The following is a 14,911-nucleotide window of genomic DNA, read 5'->3' on the forward strand; positions in this document are numbered from 1 at the left end:
CAGAGGCCGGGATGCTCAAAGGCCACCATAGAGGAGGCTGGGACACCCTGAGGCCGCTATGTGAGAGTCCAGGAGGCTCAGAGGCCCCCAGAGAGGAGGCCGGGAGGCTCCCTACCCCCATAGGAGGAGAATGTGGCCTGGGCTGGTTTTCTTCTCGTTTATTCCCATTTGTGGGGCACCCCACACATCTCCCCCGCCCTACACACTCCCCACTTCCCGCAATCCCGGGCCTCCTCCACCCTGCCCCACATCAGGCCAGGACCCACACATCACGATCACAGCACGAGACAGACATTGGGCGGGGGGCAGGGGTGTGCAATGGGGCAGGGCACATGGGGCTGTGGGGCCCGATGTGGGGCTGGGACTATTGGGCCCAGGTGTTGGACCCGCCTGTGGGGCTATGGGGCAGGATATGGGGCAAGCCACGAGGTTATGGCACAGGGCTATGGGGCAGGGCAATGGAGCAGGCCACGGGGCTTTAGGGTGGGGCTATGGGGCGGGACAAAGAGACGGGGCTGTGGGGCTATGGGGCAGGGTAATGGGGCAGGGCTACAGGACAGCGGGGCAGAGTTATGGGGCACACAGTAGGGCCATAGGCCCAGGCTATGGGGCAGCCCCCCCCCCCACCCCAGACACCAGAGCTGCCCCACGAGAGGGCGGGGCCACACGGTGAGGGGGCGGGGCCTTCCAGTGAGGAGGCGGGGCCACCCCCAGGCCCTGCCCCCCCCACAGCCGCTCCAGGGCTCGTCGTCCCCTGTGGCGGGGGGGACCTGCACAGGGGAGAGGGGACGTGAGGGCGCCCGGACCCACAGGGGACCCCCCAGAGCCCCATAGGGGACCCCCCAGAGCCCCATGGCAGCCCTCCCAGCCCCATAGGGACCCCACCAGCCCCACAGGTCCCCCCATACCCTCTCCCAGACATCCCCCCAGCCCCATAGATCCCTCTATAGCCCCCGTCATCCCCATAGCGACCCATCCCCAGCCCCGTAGAGCCTCTTCCACCCCATAGCAATGCCCTCAGCCCCATAGAGACCCCCCCCACACCCCATAGAGGCCCCCCATTCCCATAGAACCCTCCTCCACCCCCCCCATAGAGCCCTCCCCACCCCATAAAACCCCACACACACCCTGTAGGGACCCCCCACCCCATAGAGACCCCCCCCCACAGACCCCATAGAGACCCCTGCCCCATGGAGGCCCCTCCTGCCCTGCAGCCCTCCCCGCCCCATGGAGCCCCCCCGCCCCATAGAGCTCTCCCGCCGCCCCATGGAGCCCCCCCGCCCCATGGAGACCCCCCCCACAGACCCCATAGAGACCCTCGCCCCATGGAGCCCCCCCGCCCCATAGAGACCCCCCCCCACAGACCTTCAAGAGACCCCTGCTCCATGGAGACCCCCCCCCCCCGCCCCATAGAGCTCTCTCGCCGCCCCATGGAGCCCCCCCCCCCATGGAGACCCCCCCCACAGACCTCATAGAGACCCCTGCCCCATGGAGGCCCCCCCCCACCCCATGGAGCCCCCCCGCCCCATAGAGACCCCCCCCCACAGACCCCATAGAGACCCCCGCCCCATGGAGGCCCCCCCCTCCCCATGGAGGCCCCCCCCGCCCCATAGAGCTCTCCCCCGCCCCATGGAGCCCCCCCACCCCATAGAGACCCCCCCACACAGACCTCATAGAGACCCCTGCCCCATGGAGGCCCCCCCCGCCCCATAGAGCTCTCCCCCGCCCCACAGCCCCACTCACTACATCTGGTTGGCGAAGGCGGTGGGGCCGCCCGGGCCGTAGCCGCCCTCGGGGGGGCCGTAGCCGCCCTGGCCGTACTCGGGCTGGTAGCCGCCCCCCCCCGCGGGCTGCCCGTAGGGCCCCCCCTCGGGCGCCGCCTTCTCGGGGGGGGCGGGGGGGGCGGCGCGGCCCGGCCCCGCCCACCCGGTCTCCTTGAACACGAACCAGGTGTTGCCGGCCCAGAGCACCAGGTTGAGGAAGCCGAAGACCTGCGGGAGGGGCGGGGCTAGCGCGGGGGCGGGGCTAGGGCGGGACGGGGGGCGGGGCTAGGGCGGGGGCCGGGCCAGTGCGGGGCTGGGGGCGGAGCGGGGAGGGGCTAGTGCGAGGGGCGGGGCTAGCGCGGGGCGGGGGGCGGAGCGGGGAGGGGCTAGTGCGGGGGGCGGGGCTAGGAGGGGGAGGGAGGAGCGGGGTGGGGGGGTAGAGCCGGAGGGGGATAGAACGGGGGGGGGCAGATGGAACCGGGACAGGGCGGGATCTAGAACCTATAGAACCCAGGGCGGGAGGTGGGGAACCAGGAGCACCTATAGAATGGGGGGGGGAAGGGGGGAACTATAGCACCTGTGCGGGGGGGGGGGCACAAAATGGAGGGGGGGGGCTATAGAACCAGGGGGGGCAGATGCTGGGGGGGGCTATAGCCTGAGGCGCTATAGGGTCCATAGCGTGCCATAGGACACTGTAGGGCTCCCTAGAGTGCTATAGAGGTCTATAGGATTCTGTAGGTTCTATAGGTCTTGCCACGGACGTGTTGAGGCCGAGGTGACCGGCGCGCGCATGGGGGCACTATAGGGGCTATGGGGGGCTATAGGGCTCCATGGGGCGCTATAGGGTCTCACCACGGATGTGTTGAGCCCCGAGGTGACCGGCGCGCGCAGGGGTGCTATAGGGGCTATGGGGGGCTATGGGGCTCCATGGGGCTCCATGGGGCGCTATAGGGGCTATGGGGCGCTATAGGGGCTATGGGAGGCTATGGGGCTCCATGGGGCACTATGGGGCGCTATAGGGTCTCACCACGGACGTGTTGAGGCCCAAGGTGACCGGCGCGCGCGGGGGTGCTATAGGGGCTATGGGGGGCTATAGGGCTCCATGGGGCTCCATGGGGCGCTCTGGGGTCTCACCACGGACGTGTTGAGCCCCGAGGTGACCGGCGCGCGCAGGCCGCGGCAGCGGCTCCCGGGCCGCCGGCAGCCGGGCAGCTGGGCCAGCAGCCCCGCGGGCGCCGTGGCCGCCTTGACGTCGGCCAGCGCCTTGGCCCACGCGCACGAGCTCACGAGCCACAGGAAGGCCAGCACCCCCGTGGCCACCAGGTCCTGCGGGGGACACGCGGTGGCACCGGGGGCGGCCTCGTGTCCTCCCCCCGTGGGGCTCAGTGGCCCCTGGGGGCGGCTACGTCGTGCCAATGTCCTCTATGTCCTTCATATGTTCTTCATGGCCACCATGGTCCTCCCATGGTCCCCAATGTCCCTCCATGTCCTCCCCCATGTCCTCCACAGCCCCCAATGGCTCCCAATGTCCCCCCATGTTCTCCATTGCCCCCCTGGACCCCAGTGTGCTCCCATTCCCCCTCCATGGCCCTTCATTGTCCCCAAATCCCACCCTGTCCCTCACATTGTCCATACCAAACAACATCCTCCACGTTCTCCACGGTCATCCATGTTCTCCATGGGCCCCAGTGTCCCCCCAAGTCCCTCCATGCCCCCCCAGGCTCTTCATGGCCCCTAACTACCCCCCCGCCCCCAATGTCCCCCCCACATCCTCCATGTTCACCCATGTCCCCCATGACCCTGAATGTCCTTCATGTTCTCCACAGTGTCCTCCCATGTCCCCCTCTGCTCTCCATATCCCCAATGCCCGCCACGAGGCCACGTCCCCCAATGTCCTCCCCATGCCCTCTGTGTCCCCTCAGGTCCCCAGTGTCCCCACTCACGATGACGGGCCCCTTGTTGTTCTCCCGGTACTTGGTGTCCATGAAGAGGTAGACGCCCAGCGCGCCCAGCGCGTAGAGGAAGGCGAAGACGGCCACGGTGACGAAGAACTCGGCGGCCGACGAGTAGTCGCCCACCAGGAAAACCTTCTCCTGGCCCGTGCCCTGGCACGTGGGCACCTCAAAATACACCTGGTGCAGCCTGCGGGCAGGGGGCAGCTGCCTATGGGCTCCATATGGGGCTGGAGCAACCCCATGGGCCTAGGGGCTCTGTGCGGGGCTTGGAGCAGCTCCCTACATGGTACCTATGGGCTTGGAGCAGCCCTGGTTGATCCCTATGGACCTGGAACATCTCCCCATGGGGTTCATATGGGTTTGGAGCATCCCTGGTTGGTCCTTCTGGGCCTGGAGCATCTCCCAGCATGGTCCCTATGGACTTGAAGAACTCCTAGGTGGTCTCTATGGACCAGGAGCATCTTCCAGCATGGTCCATATAGACCTGGAGCATCTCTCTGTGAGGTCTATATGGGACTGGAACACCACTGGATGCTTCTGATGGACTTGAAGAACTGCTGGTTGGTCCCTATGGGCCTGGAACATCTCCCCACATGGTTCCTATGGACTTGGGGAACTCCTAGTTGATCCCTATGGACCTGGAGCATCCGCCCATGGGGTCCACAGGGACATGAAGCAACCCCTGGGTGGTCCCTATGGACCTGGAACATCTCTGGTTGGTCACTATGAGCCTGAAGCATCTCCCTGCATGGCCCATAGGGGCTTGGAGCATCTGCCTGCACGGTCCCTATGGGCTTGGAGCACCTCCTCATTGGCTCTATATGGGCCTGGAGCATCTCTGGTTGGCTCCTGTGGACCGGGAGCACCTCCTCAGTACCCCATATGGGTCCGGAGCACCCCTAGGAGGTCCCTATGGATCAGGAACATCCCTCCCAGGGACCCATATAGGTTTGGAGCATTCCCAGGAGCTACATCCAGACCAGGAACACCCCATATGGGCCCAGGGTTCCGTCCACCTCCAGCCCTGCAGCATCTCACCCGTATGGACCCCCCCCCTACACATTGCATAGGCCCCGGAGGGGCAGGGGGCCCTATGGGGCAGCCCCACCTGAAGGGGTAGCCGAAGTCCACGGCGATGTCCAGGTCGCTCTCGTTGCGCGCGGCGCATTCCACGCTCAGCTGGAAGGAGCCCGAGTAGCTGCCGCAGGTGGCGAAGGCGAAAATGGAGAAGAACTGGGGGGGACACGGGGACAACGAGGTGACCGGGGGGGGGGGGGGGGTCTTCCCCCCTCCAAGAAAAAAACCCCGGATGGGCCCGGCCCACATTTGTTAACTGCCCCCCCCGCCAAGGCCTCGTTAATCCCAGGATTAGACTGGGATGACCCAGATCGGCAGCTGCTTCACGCAAGGGGGGGACAGAAGGGTCGGCGGGGGGGGCGCCTAGGGAGTTTGGGGGGGCATTGGAGAGGGAGAAGGGGTCTAAGGGGGTGAATGGGGGGGGCCTAGGGATGTGTAGGGGGTCTGGAGGTTCCTATGGGGGTTTTGGGGATCCTGGGGAGGAACTGGGGGGTCAGAGGGGCTCGGGAGGGGGGTCTCAGGATTTGGGGGGCAGGGGGGCAGATTTGGGGGTTTGGGGAGCTCTAGGGGGGATCTAGGGAGGCTGGGGGCAGTTATCAGGTTTGGGGGGGTCACTCACCCACTCCAGCAGTTTAATGAAGCCCAAGGGCTCCTTGACCACCCGGAACTGGCCCCCGGCCACGAGCTGCGGGACAGAACCTCAGCGGGGCCCAGGCGTCCGGGGGGGGGGGCGGGGGAAACCTCCCCCCTCCATCCTCCGGGTACGGGGGGGGGTGGGGGGGGGGGCCGGCAGGGGGCGCTGCGCCGCAGGGTGTGACCTCACACCTGACGCTGCGCTGACGTCACACCACGCCCCCCCCGCCCGAAGGGGTCCGGGGAGAGGGGGGGCTCCAGTACTGCCCCCCCCCCAGACGCTGCATCATCCTCCCCGCCCCCCCAGCGCTGCGGCACCCCCCCCCCCCCCCAAAACCGCAGCGGCTGCTGCAACCCCCCCCCGGGGCAAACGTCCCCCCCTCGATAACGGAATGCGCGATCCCTGCTGCAAATACCCCCCCCCCCGCCATGCAAAGTGCCCCCCCCGCAGCAAATCACACCCCCCCCCCGCCGCAATCCCTGCCGCGCTCCCCCCTCCTGCAAATTTGCAAATTGCCCCCCCCACCTGAAGCAGCTCCCTCCCCATGCACCCCCCCCCCCCCAATTCGTCCTTGTGCATTTAACCCCGACGCAATTTCCCCCCCCCCCCGCCATTAATTCCCTGATTCAATTAACTCCCTCCTCCGCCCCCTCCCCGTGCAATTAACCCATTGGTGCAATTAATTCACCCCCCGTCAAGTGCAATTGCCCCCGGTGCAATTACCCGCCCGCTCTATGGACTGCCCCCCCGGTGCACGGTGATGCCCCCCCCCCCCGCGGTGCTGGCCCCCCCGCGGGCGGGGGGCTCGGGGGGGGCTCACCTGGTTCAGCGCCTCCATCGCTGCGGGCTCGGCGAGACGCAGCGCGGCGGCGGGGGGGGCGGCGCGGCGCGGGAACAGCCGCGGGCGCGGCGGGAGGGGCGGCGCCGCGCGGGAACAGCCCTCTCCCCCCTCCCGTCTAGGGGTGCGCGTGGGAGGGGGCGCCGGGCGCTGCCTTGCGCATGCGCAGCGGGGCACGCAGCACAGAAGGGCGGAAGTGACGCGAGGAAGCCGCCGCGGCGCCGCGCCATATTGGCTCCTGGCGGGCTCGACGCCTAGGGCGGCGCCATGTTGAGGCCTGGCAAGATTTGACACCTGGGAGACACCATGTTGGGGCCTGGCAAAAGCCGCAAGCAAGGAGGTAGCGCCCTGTTGAGGCCTGGCAAACTTCCAACACTTGGGGCAATGCCCTGTTGGGGCCTGGCAAACTTTGATGTCCAGGGCGATGCCATATTGAAGCCTGGCAAGATTTGATGCCCGGGGCGACACCATCTTGATGCAGGGCTACGAGGATGATCCTGGATGTTCCAGGATCACCTGGAACATCCGCCCTGTGAGGAGAGGCGGAGGGAGCTGGGCCTGTCCAGCCTGGAGAAGAGGGGACCTGGGCAGTGTCTATAGGTACCTCAAGGGAGGCTGTGCTGGCCTCTTTTCACTGGTGGCCACTGACAGAACTAGGGGAAACAGCCCCAAACTGAAGCACCAAAAGTTCCCCAGGAACTTAAGGAAGAATTTATTGACGTTGAGGGTGCCCGAGCCCTGGAACAGGCTGCCCAGAGAGGTTGTGGAGGCTCCTTCTCTGGAGACCTCCAACCCCGTTGGACGCAGCCCTGTCCCGGTGCTCTGGGTGACCCTGTGTGTGCAGGGGTTGGACCGGGTCATCCCTGGAGGTCCCTTCCCACCTTCGCTATTCCGTGGTTCTGTCCTCTCGGGCCCGGCAACATTCCCCATCCGGAAGCGGCTCCACGTTGGGGCCCGGCACCGGGGCCGCCGCCAGCAGCTCCTGCAGCATCTCCTCGCACATGAGCAGCGCCCGCGCCACGTGGAAGCAGCCTGGGGGCGGCAGCGCCGTGAGGCCGGCGCCCCAACGCGCGGCCCGAGGGGCCCCCGGCGTCCGGGGCGCCGCCGCTCACCTTTAAAGGGCCCCCCCTTGATGGTGAGCGCCACGTTGCCCTCCCGGGACAGGTAGCCGAACCACTCGCCGTGCTCGGGGTCGCGGAACTGCGGGGACGTCGGGCGGGAATGAAGGGACACGAGCGGGACGCACCGCGGGCGCCAGGGGCCCAGGCGTCCGGGCACCTTGTCGAAGGTGTATTGGGCCACGCGGAAGAAGTCCTCGAGGTGCCGGGGCCGCCGCTCGTGCGCGTAGGCGGCCAGCAGGGCCACCATGGCCTCGGCGTGGGGCCACCACAGCTTCATGCTCCACTCCAGCTTCGGGGGACACGGGCGTCACCCGGGTGTCCCCCTCCGCGGAGGGCCCCGGCGTCCGGGCCCGGCGCCACCTACCTGCGTGGGGCAGTGGCCGTCGGCGTCGAGGAAGGCGAAGAGCCCCCCGTGCTGGGGGTCCCAGCCCCACTGCAGGGGCCCCTCGATGAAGGCGGCGATGGCGCGGGCCGCCAGCCCCGCGTCGCGCCGGCGCTGGGCGTAGCGGAGCAGGAACCAGCCCGCCTCCACGGCGTGGCCTGGCGGGGACAGGCCGTGGGCCCGGGCGTCCGGGCGGCTCCGCGCGGGCCCCCCCTCAACGCCGAGGGGCCCAGGCGTCCGGGACTCACCGGGGTTCATGAGGCGCCCCATGGAGCCCGGCAGCTCCTGCCCCTCCAGGGAGACGTTTTCCAGCACCACGGAGTCACCCCGCTGCGGGGGGCAGGGACAGGGAATGGGGGGGCGGGTGGTTTTGGGGAAATGGGGGGGAGATTTGGGGTCCTGGGGGGGGGGACAGGGCGGTTTCCCTATGGGGTTGGGAGGGGTCTTGGGGGATTGCTAGGGAAATGGGGGTGCAGGAAGCTCCTGGGGGGCAATTAGGGGATATTGGAGGGTGCAGGAAGCTCCTGGAGGGCAATTAGGGGATATTTGGGGGTGCAGGAAGCTCCTGGGGGGATCAGGGGCTCACAGGGGGTATTTGGGGCTGCAGGCAGCTCGTGGGGGGGATTTGAGGGTGACCCCTCCCCGGGGGTACCTGGAGGTGGGCGAGGAGCCTGTGGGCGGCCCAGGCCGCCAGCTCCTCCAGCCACTCGTTGTCACCCTTGTTGTCACCGTCGTCGTCACCGTCGTCGTCGCGGAGCTGCTCGGCCAGCCCCAGCACCATCATGGGCACGGCCAGCGCCTCGTGGGGGGGCGTCCCGGGCAGCTGGGGCCGCCCCAGCTCCTGGGGGGCCTCGCGGGCCCAGCGGGCGACGGCCGCCATCCAGCCCCGCGCCGCCTCCTGCTCCGCGCGCGGGCCCAGGCGTTCGGCGTCGCGAAATAACACCCAAATAAACACAGAGAAATAAAGTGAGTAAAACAAAAAGCGGGTGCTCCTCGCAAGCTCCAACACCAAAAAGGGGCCCAGGCGGCCGGCTCCCGAACCCGAGGATGCCGAACAACCCAGACACCCCCCGACGTTCCCCGCGGCCCCGGCTCACCCGGTAGCGGCCGCAGGCGGCGGCGCGGCCCAGCTCGTCCAGGCCCAGCGCGCAGAAGGCCTCGCTGAACGGGGTGCGCTGCAGGCGCGCGGGGCGCCCGGCGCGGCTCAGCGCGAAGGCGGCGCGCGGCCGGCCGGGCTCCAGGCGGGCGCAGCGCAGCAGGAACTCCCCCCCTGCGCAGGGAAAGCACTCAGAAATCCGGAAACGTCCCCCAAAATACCCTAGATAAATACTATATATATATATATATATAAAACTTAAGGGGCCCAGGCGACCGGGTGACTCCTCTCCGCCTTGTTTTGACTCCAAGGTGGGAGGGGGCCCAGGCGTCCGGGCGCTCTCACCCGCTCGCGCCGCCTCCAGGATTTCGGGGCGTCGGAAACGAGGCATTTTGCGGTAAAGCCGGGAATAAACCCACACCTTGGCGGGAGGGAGGGCGGCAGTGAGCGCGGCGTGGGCTGCCCCCCGGCCCCGAGCCCGCGGGCCCAGGCGTCCGGGCCCACCTGGCGGCCCTGCAGCCACACGTATTTGGTGTCGTCGTAGACGGAGCCGTCGCGGCTCAGGCACGAGAAGAAGCCGCTGCCGGGAGGGGACAAGGGTCGCTCGGACGCCCGGGCCCGTTCCGAGGTGGGGGACGCGGCCCCGGACGCCGGGGCTCACCCGTGCTGGGGGTCGTGCGAGTGGCGCAGCCAGAAGGCGACGGCCGCGTCCAGCTCCGACGCCACCCGCTCGCGCCAGACGCTCAGCGACGCCATGGGGCTGGGGGCTCTGCTGTGGGGCGCCCCATGGAGCCCTCAGACCCACTGAGAGCACCCTGGGGTCCCCCCCCGGCCCCACAGAGCTGGGGCTGTGGAAAAGGGCTGGGGCGTCACAGACCCATAACCCTGTTGTGGGTGCCCCAGAGAGGGCTCAGCCCCATAGATGCAGCCCTGCAGACCCCTCCAGGCCACGGATCCAGCCCCACAGACCCCTCTGCCTCATAGATCCAGCCCCACCGACCTCTTATCCCATAGATCCAGCCCTATGGACCCCTCAGCCCCCACCACGGGTCGCTCCACAATCCCCTCCACCTCAGAGCCAGACCCGTCCCCCTCCCGCCTCAGGACAGCCCCACAGCGAAGCCTCAGCCCCACAGCCAAAGACAGCAGGAAAGGGGGGACAGAGACCCCCGCCCATGGCCCCACAACCCGGGGGGCGCCCCACAACCCGGGGGCGCCCCACAACCCGCCCCGCGGCCCCACAGCGGGAGGAGGGGGCGCCCCACGGACGGGCCCCTCCCCCGTCACCTCAGGCGCGGCCGCCGCGCGCGACCCTCTGAGGCACCCGCGTCACGAGACCGCGCCTGGCCCCGCCCCCGCGGCAGAGCCCCGCCCCTCCGCGCAGTGACCCCGCCCCCTGCCGCTGCTCCCACCGACTCCGCCCACCTCCCTCGAGCCCCGCCCCCAGCAGCCCCGCCCTCGCGGTCCGCACAAACACCCCCGTTTCTCGCTTTTTACTCCAAAAAAAGTCTTTAATTGTTCAAAATAGCACAAAAACGACAGATACGGACAGCACGGGGGGGGGGCGGCCCCCCAATACACTATAATACACGGGGCTCCCCCGCCCGCCCCACGGCTGCCCCACGGCGGGGTCTGTACAGAGGGGGCGGGGCCCCACGTGGGGGCGGGGCCGGGGGGCGGGGCCGGGGGCCGGGGTTACAAAACTTCATTCCAGCAACTGCAACAGGTAAAAAAAAAGCCCCCGCCCCCCCCTCCTTAACACCCCCCCCCCCCGCAGCTCTGGAAGGGCCCAGGCGTCCGGGGCGCGGGGGGGGCGGGGTCCTTCACTGCCCGTCGGCCTTGGGCTTCTTTGGAGCGGATTTCCTGGGGGGGGGGGGGGGGCAGGGGTTGGGGGGCGGCCCCACGGCGCCCCCAGCCCCATAGCGCCCCCCCCAGCCCCATAGCGCCCCCCCTCACCCCCAGTCCAAGCCCGGGCCCACATCTCCCCCTCCCACTGCCCCAGATCCCCCCATCCCGCCCCACAGGCCCCCCCCGCCCCACAGGTCCCACCCCACATCCTGCCCCCCCCAGCCCCCTCAACTCACATGTCGGGGGACGAGAGCGGCCGCTTGCTGGCGGGTTTGGCCACCGAGCCGTCCTTGCTGGACTCTGGGGGGGACAAGGGGACAAGTGGTCAGGACAGGGGGTCCCTCCAGCCCCTTCCCCAGCCTCAGGGGAGAAGCGCAATGGGGAGGTGGAGACCCTCGATGTGGGGCTGGAGACCCTCGATGTGGGGCTGGAGACCCTCAACCAACATTGGAGACCCTGAATGTGGAGCTGGAAACCCTCCACCACTGCTGGGAGACCCTAAATGTGGGGCTGGAGACCCTCAATGGGGAGGTGGAGACCCTCAACCACTGTTGGGAGACCCTCAATGGGGAGGTGGAGACCTTCAGTGTGGGGCTGGAGACTCTCAATCAACGTTGGAGACCCTCAACGGGGAGGTGGAGACCCTCGATGTGGGGGTGGAGACCCTCAACCACTGTTCGGAGACCCTCAGCCAACACTGGAGATCCTCAGTGTGGGGCTGGAGACCCTCAACCAACATTGGAGACCCTCAATGGGGAGCTGGAGACCCTCAACCACTGCTGGGAGACCCTCAACATGGGGCTGGAGACCCTCAACGTGGGGCTGGAGCCCCTCGAGCACCGTCGGGAGGCCCCAGCGCAGAGGTGGGGACACCCCAGCCCCTCGGCGCTGCGCCCCGCTCGCTCGGCGCCAGCCCCACGGGCGCTCACCTTGCAGCCACCGGACCTGCGTGGCCGGGCCGTAGCCCTTCTCGTTGCGCGCGGCGATGCGGAAGATGATGGCGGGCTTGGTGGTGTAGTCGATGTGCGCCGTGGAGAGGCTGCCCGACTGCACCAGGCACGAGGGGCTGGGCCCGCAGTAGACCCGCATGAAGGCCAGCTGGGCCGGGGCGCCCTTGGTGTCGCCGCTGCCGCCGCCGGCGCCGCCGCCGGCCCCTTGGATGGCCAGGTAGACCGAGTACTCCACGATGCGCCCCGACGTCACCGACGGTGGCTCCCACGTCAGGTGGGCCCCGTCCGGGCTCTGCATGGGGACGGAGGGGTTGGTCGGGATCAGGGAGGGGATGGGGACATGGTGGTGTCAACCGGGGGACGTGGACAAGGGGCGCTGTGGCATCAACTTGGGGACGTGGCGGAGGACAAGGGGCCATGCAGATGGGGGACGCGGTATGGGGACACCCTGGCTAGGACACGAGCGGGGAGGACACCTTTGGGGACAAGGACATGTCAACCCCATAGGGATGGTGGTGGCGACCACAGAGAACGTGACCACGGTGGCCAGCGCGGTGCAGGGACCAAGACCCACGTCAACGAGGACGCAGCAGGGGACATCTCAGCGCGGGGGACGGGGGGACACGGCCCCGGGCGGCCTCGGCGCGGGGCAGGACCCACCTTGCTGATCTTGATGGCGCAGGGCGCCCCGGGGAAGCCGGGCAGGCAGGTCTTGAAGGCCGAGATGTCCGAGAAGGGCCCGCGGCCGCACGCGTTGAGCCCGGCCACCCGGAACTTGTAGGCCGTGCCCGGCTGCAGCTCCTGGCGCTTGAGCTGCGAGTAGTCGGGCACGGAGGCCGAGTCGTCCTGCGGGGACACGCGGGCGCCTCAGGGACGGCGCGGGGGACGCCCAGCGCAGGGGACTCCCCGCGGGGACGCGAGGGCGCCCAAGGGAGGCGCCCAGGGCACTGGGACATTGGGATGACAGGAGATGCCCATAGGGACATGGAGATGACTGCTGGGGACAGCAGGTGAAGAGGAGATGGCCATGAAGGGCATGAGGACAACAGGAGATGCCCACGGGGTCATCAAGATGACAGGAAGCGCCCATAGGGACCATTGAGATGACAACAGATGCCCATAGGGGTCATCAGGACGACAAGAGATGCCCATGGGGGCATCAAGATGCCCACAGGGGCCATCAGGATGACAGCAGATGCCCATAGGGACATTGAGATGCCCACAGGAGTCAACAGGATAAGAGCAGATGGCAACAGGGTCATCAGGATGCCCACAGGGGCCATCGAGATGACAGGAAGCGTCCATAGGGACCATCGAGATGACAACAGATGCCCATAGGGGCCATCGGGATAACAAGAGATGCCCATATGGACATCAAGATGCCCACAGGGGCCATCAAGGCAGCGGAGATGCCCATAGGGACACCAACACGCCCGTAGGGACATCAGGATGCCAACAGACGCCCACAGGGGCCGTCCGGGGGCAGCCCCAGGGTTTGGGGACCTCCCACTCACGTCGGTGGCGGGCGCATCCTCGGGCGGCAGGAAATAATGTGTCACCATCATGTTGGTGCCCTTGATGACGCCCACGTCAAACCACTGGTTCTCCTTCTTGGCCAGCGCCTTGGGGGGCTGCGCCGAGGGGTCCGGTTTCTGTGGGGGGGACACAACGTCAGAGAGGTCCCGGCCCCCCGCGCGGGCGGCCCCAGCGCGTCCCCCCGGCCCCCACTCACCACCGGGGCCGCCTCGATGCCGTTGGCCACCTCGGCCAAGGCCGCGGCCGCCTGCAGCTTGGCCGGGCTGGGCCCCACCACGGGCTGGGGGGCCACGAAGGTGTTGGAGGGAGCCAGACCTGGAGGGGGGGACAACAGTGAGACCCTCCCCACCACAACAAGGGGCCCAGGCGCCCGGGTGCCCCAGTCCCCCCTCGAGAGGCTCCGGCCACCCCGGGTGTCCCCGCTCTGCCCAGGACCCCACGGGATCCCCCCGTTCCCACCAGAAATGGACCCCGCTGCACCCCCAAGGATTTGGGTGCTGCCCCCTTAGCAGGGCCCATTACCCAGGTGCCCCCGCTCCTCCCCAAAACAAGGGGCCCAGGCGTCCGAGTGCCCCGTTTCCCCCACCCAAAGAAGGGGTCGGGGCACCCAGATCCCCCCCAATTCCCAGGCGTGCAGGAAGCCCCCCCGACCCAACCCCATGGGGTCCGGGCGGCCCCGTTCCTCCCCAAAACAGGGGGCCCAGGCGTCCGAGTGCCTCCCGCTTCCCCCCACCCAAAGAAGGGGGCCGGGCACCCAGATCCCCCCCCCGATTCCCAGGCATGCAGGAAGCCCCCCCGACCCAACCCCATGGGGTCCGGGCGGCCCCGTTCCTCCCCAAAACAGGGGGCCCAGGCGTCCGAGTGCCTCCCGCTTCCCCCCACCCAAAGAAGGGGTCCGGGCGGCCCCGTCCCCCCCCGGCGCTCACCGTCGGCGGGGGGGGGCAGCAGGGCCCCGGAGGGGCCACCGGGGGGGCCCAGCTCGGCCAGGCCGTTGGCGTCGCCCGCCGGGTCGTTGAGGCTGTCGGCCGGGGCCAGCGCCTCCGTGGGGAGCTGGGGGGCGGCCGGGGGGGCCGGCGGCGGCGGGGGGGGCGCGGGGGCGGCCGGGGGGGGTGGGCGCCGGGGGGGGCGTCGCGGCCGCCGCCGCCTCCTGCAGCTGCTGCTGCTGCTGCTGCTGCACCAGGGCCGCCAGCTCCTGCTGCGTCAGCACGATGGGGATGGCGGCCGGCGCCGCCGCCGCGTCCAGCGCGCCCAGCGCGTCCGCGGGCGTCCCGGCGGCCTCGGCGCTCTCCAGCGGCTCCGCGGTGCCTGCGGGGGGACACGGCGGTGACCACGGGGGGACATCGTCTACGGGGGGCGCCGGGGACGCGCGAGGCCACCGTGGAATGGGGATGTCACTGTGGGGATAGGGACACAGTCACGGGGACAAGGACACCCGTGTGGGGATGGGGACACTACTGGGAAGGGAGTAGGAATGGTGACACGGTGATGTGAACAGATCGATATGAGGGGGGTAGGACACTCTGACAGGGCTGGGGACACTCTGGGGAGGGAGGAGGACATAGGGATGGGGACAAGGGACACCCTGCTGGGCACAAGGACACTCTCCTGGGAATGGGGACACCGACAGCCCAGGACAATGAGGACAGGGACAAGAACAAGGAGGAGGACCCAGTGATGGGGACAGGCCACCACCATGGGACTAAAGACTGGA

The 14,911-nt window shown here is 68.8% G+C and overlaps 3 protein-coding genes across 3 annotated transcripts; all 3 read right to left on the minus strand.

Annotated features, from left to right (window-relative positions):
- Positions 1-1,742: 1,742 nt before the first annotated feature.
- SYP (synaptophysin) lies at positions 1,743-6,315 on the minus strand. Its single transcript, XM_088538796.1, has 6 exons — positions 6,250-6,315; positions 5,415-5,480; positions 4,827-4,951; positions 3,707-3,905; positions 2,898-3,089; positions 1,743-1,991 (listed from the first exon to the last, which is right to left on the minus strand). Exons 1-6 carry the CDS (start codon positions 6,265-6,267, stop codon positions 1,743-1,745), a joined length of 849 nt encoding a protein of 282 aa, XP_088394922.1. The 5' UTR covers positions 6,268-6,315.
- An 838-nt stretch (positions 6,316-7,153) lies between these two features.
- On the minus strand, positions 7,154-10,203 carry LOC148590649 (N-acylglucosamine 2-epimerase-like). The gene is made up of 11 exons (XM_088538794.1): positions 10,154-10,203; positions 9,528-9,635; positions 9,371-9,446; positions 9,212-9,287; positions 8,868-9,040; positions 8,423-8,668; positions 8,019-8,100; positions 7,753-7,928; positions 7,546-7,677; positions 7,380-7,467; positions 7,154-7,299 (listed from the first exon to the last, which is right to left on the minus strand). Exons 2-11 carry the CDS (start codon positions 9,620-9,622, stop codon positions 7,154-7,156), a joined length of 1,290 nt encoding a protein of 429 aa, XP_088394920.1. The 5' UTR covers positions 9,623-9,635; positions 10,154-10,203.
- A 464-nt stretch (positions 10,204-10,667) lies between these two features.
- LOC148590650 (host cell factor 1-like) lies at positions 10,668-14,505 on the minus strand (the record flags this gene model as incomplete). The annotated part of the gene is made up of 8 exons (XM_088538795.1): positions 10,668-10,729; positions 10,951-11,014; positions 11,644-11,956; positions 12,325-12,510; positions 13,179-13,316; positions 13,397-13,515; positions 14,127-14,250; positions 14,378-14,505. Coding segments are annotated over 8 exons (1,112 nt in total), but the record flags the coding sequence as incomplete, so codon positions are not given.
- Between the last annotated feature and the right edge of the window lie 406 nt (positions 14,506-14,911).

Source organism: Tinamus guttatus, unplaced genomic scaffold (genome assembly GCF_059628265.1).
Source record: "Tinamus guttatus ecotype Peru unplaced genomic scaffold, ASM5962826v1 Tinamus_guttatus_pri_ptg001178l, whole genome shotgun sequence".
Classification (NCBI taxonomy): domain Eukaryota; kingdom Metazoa; phylum Chordata; class Aves; order Tinamiformes; family Tinamidae; genus Tinamus; species Tinamus guttatus.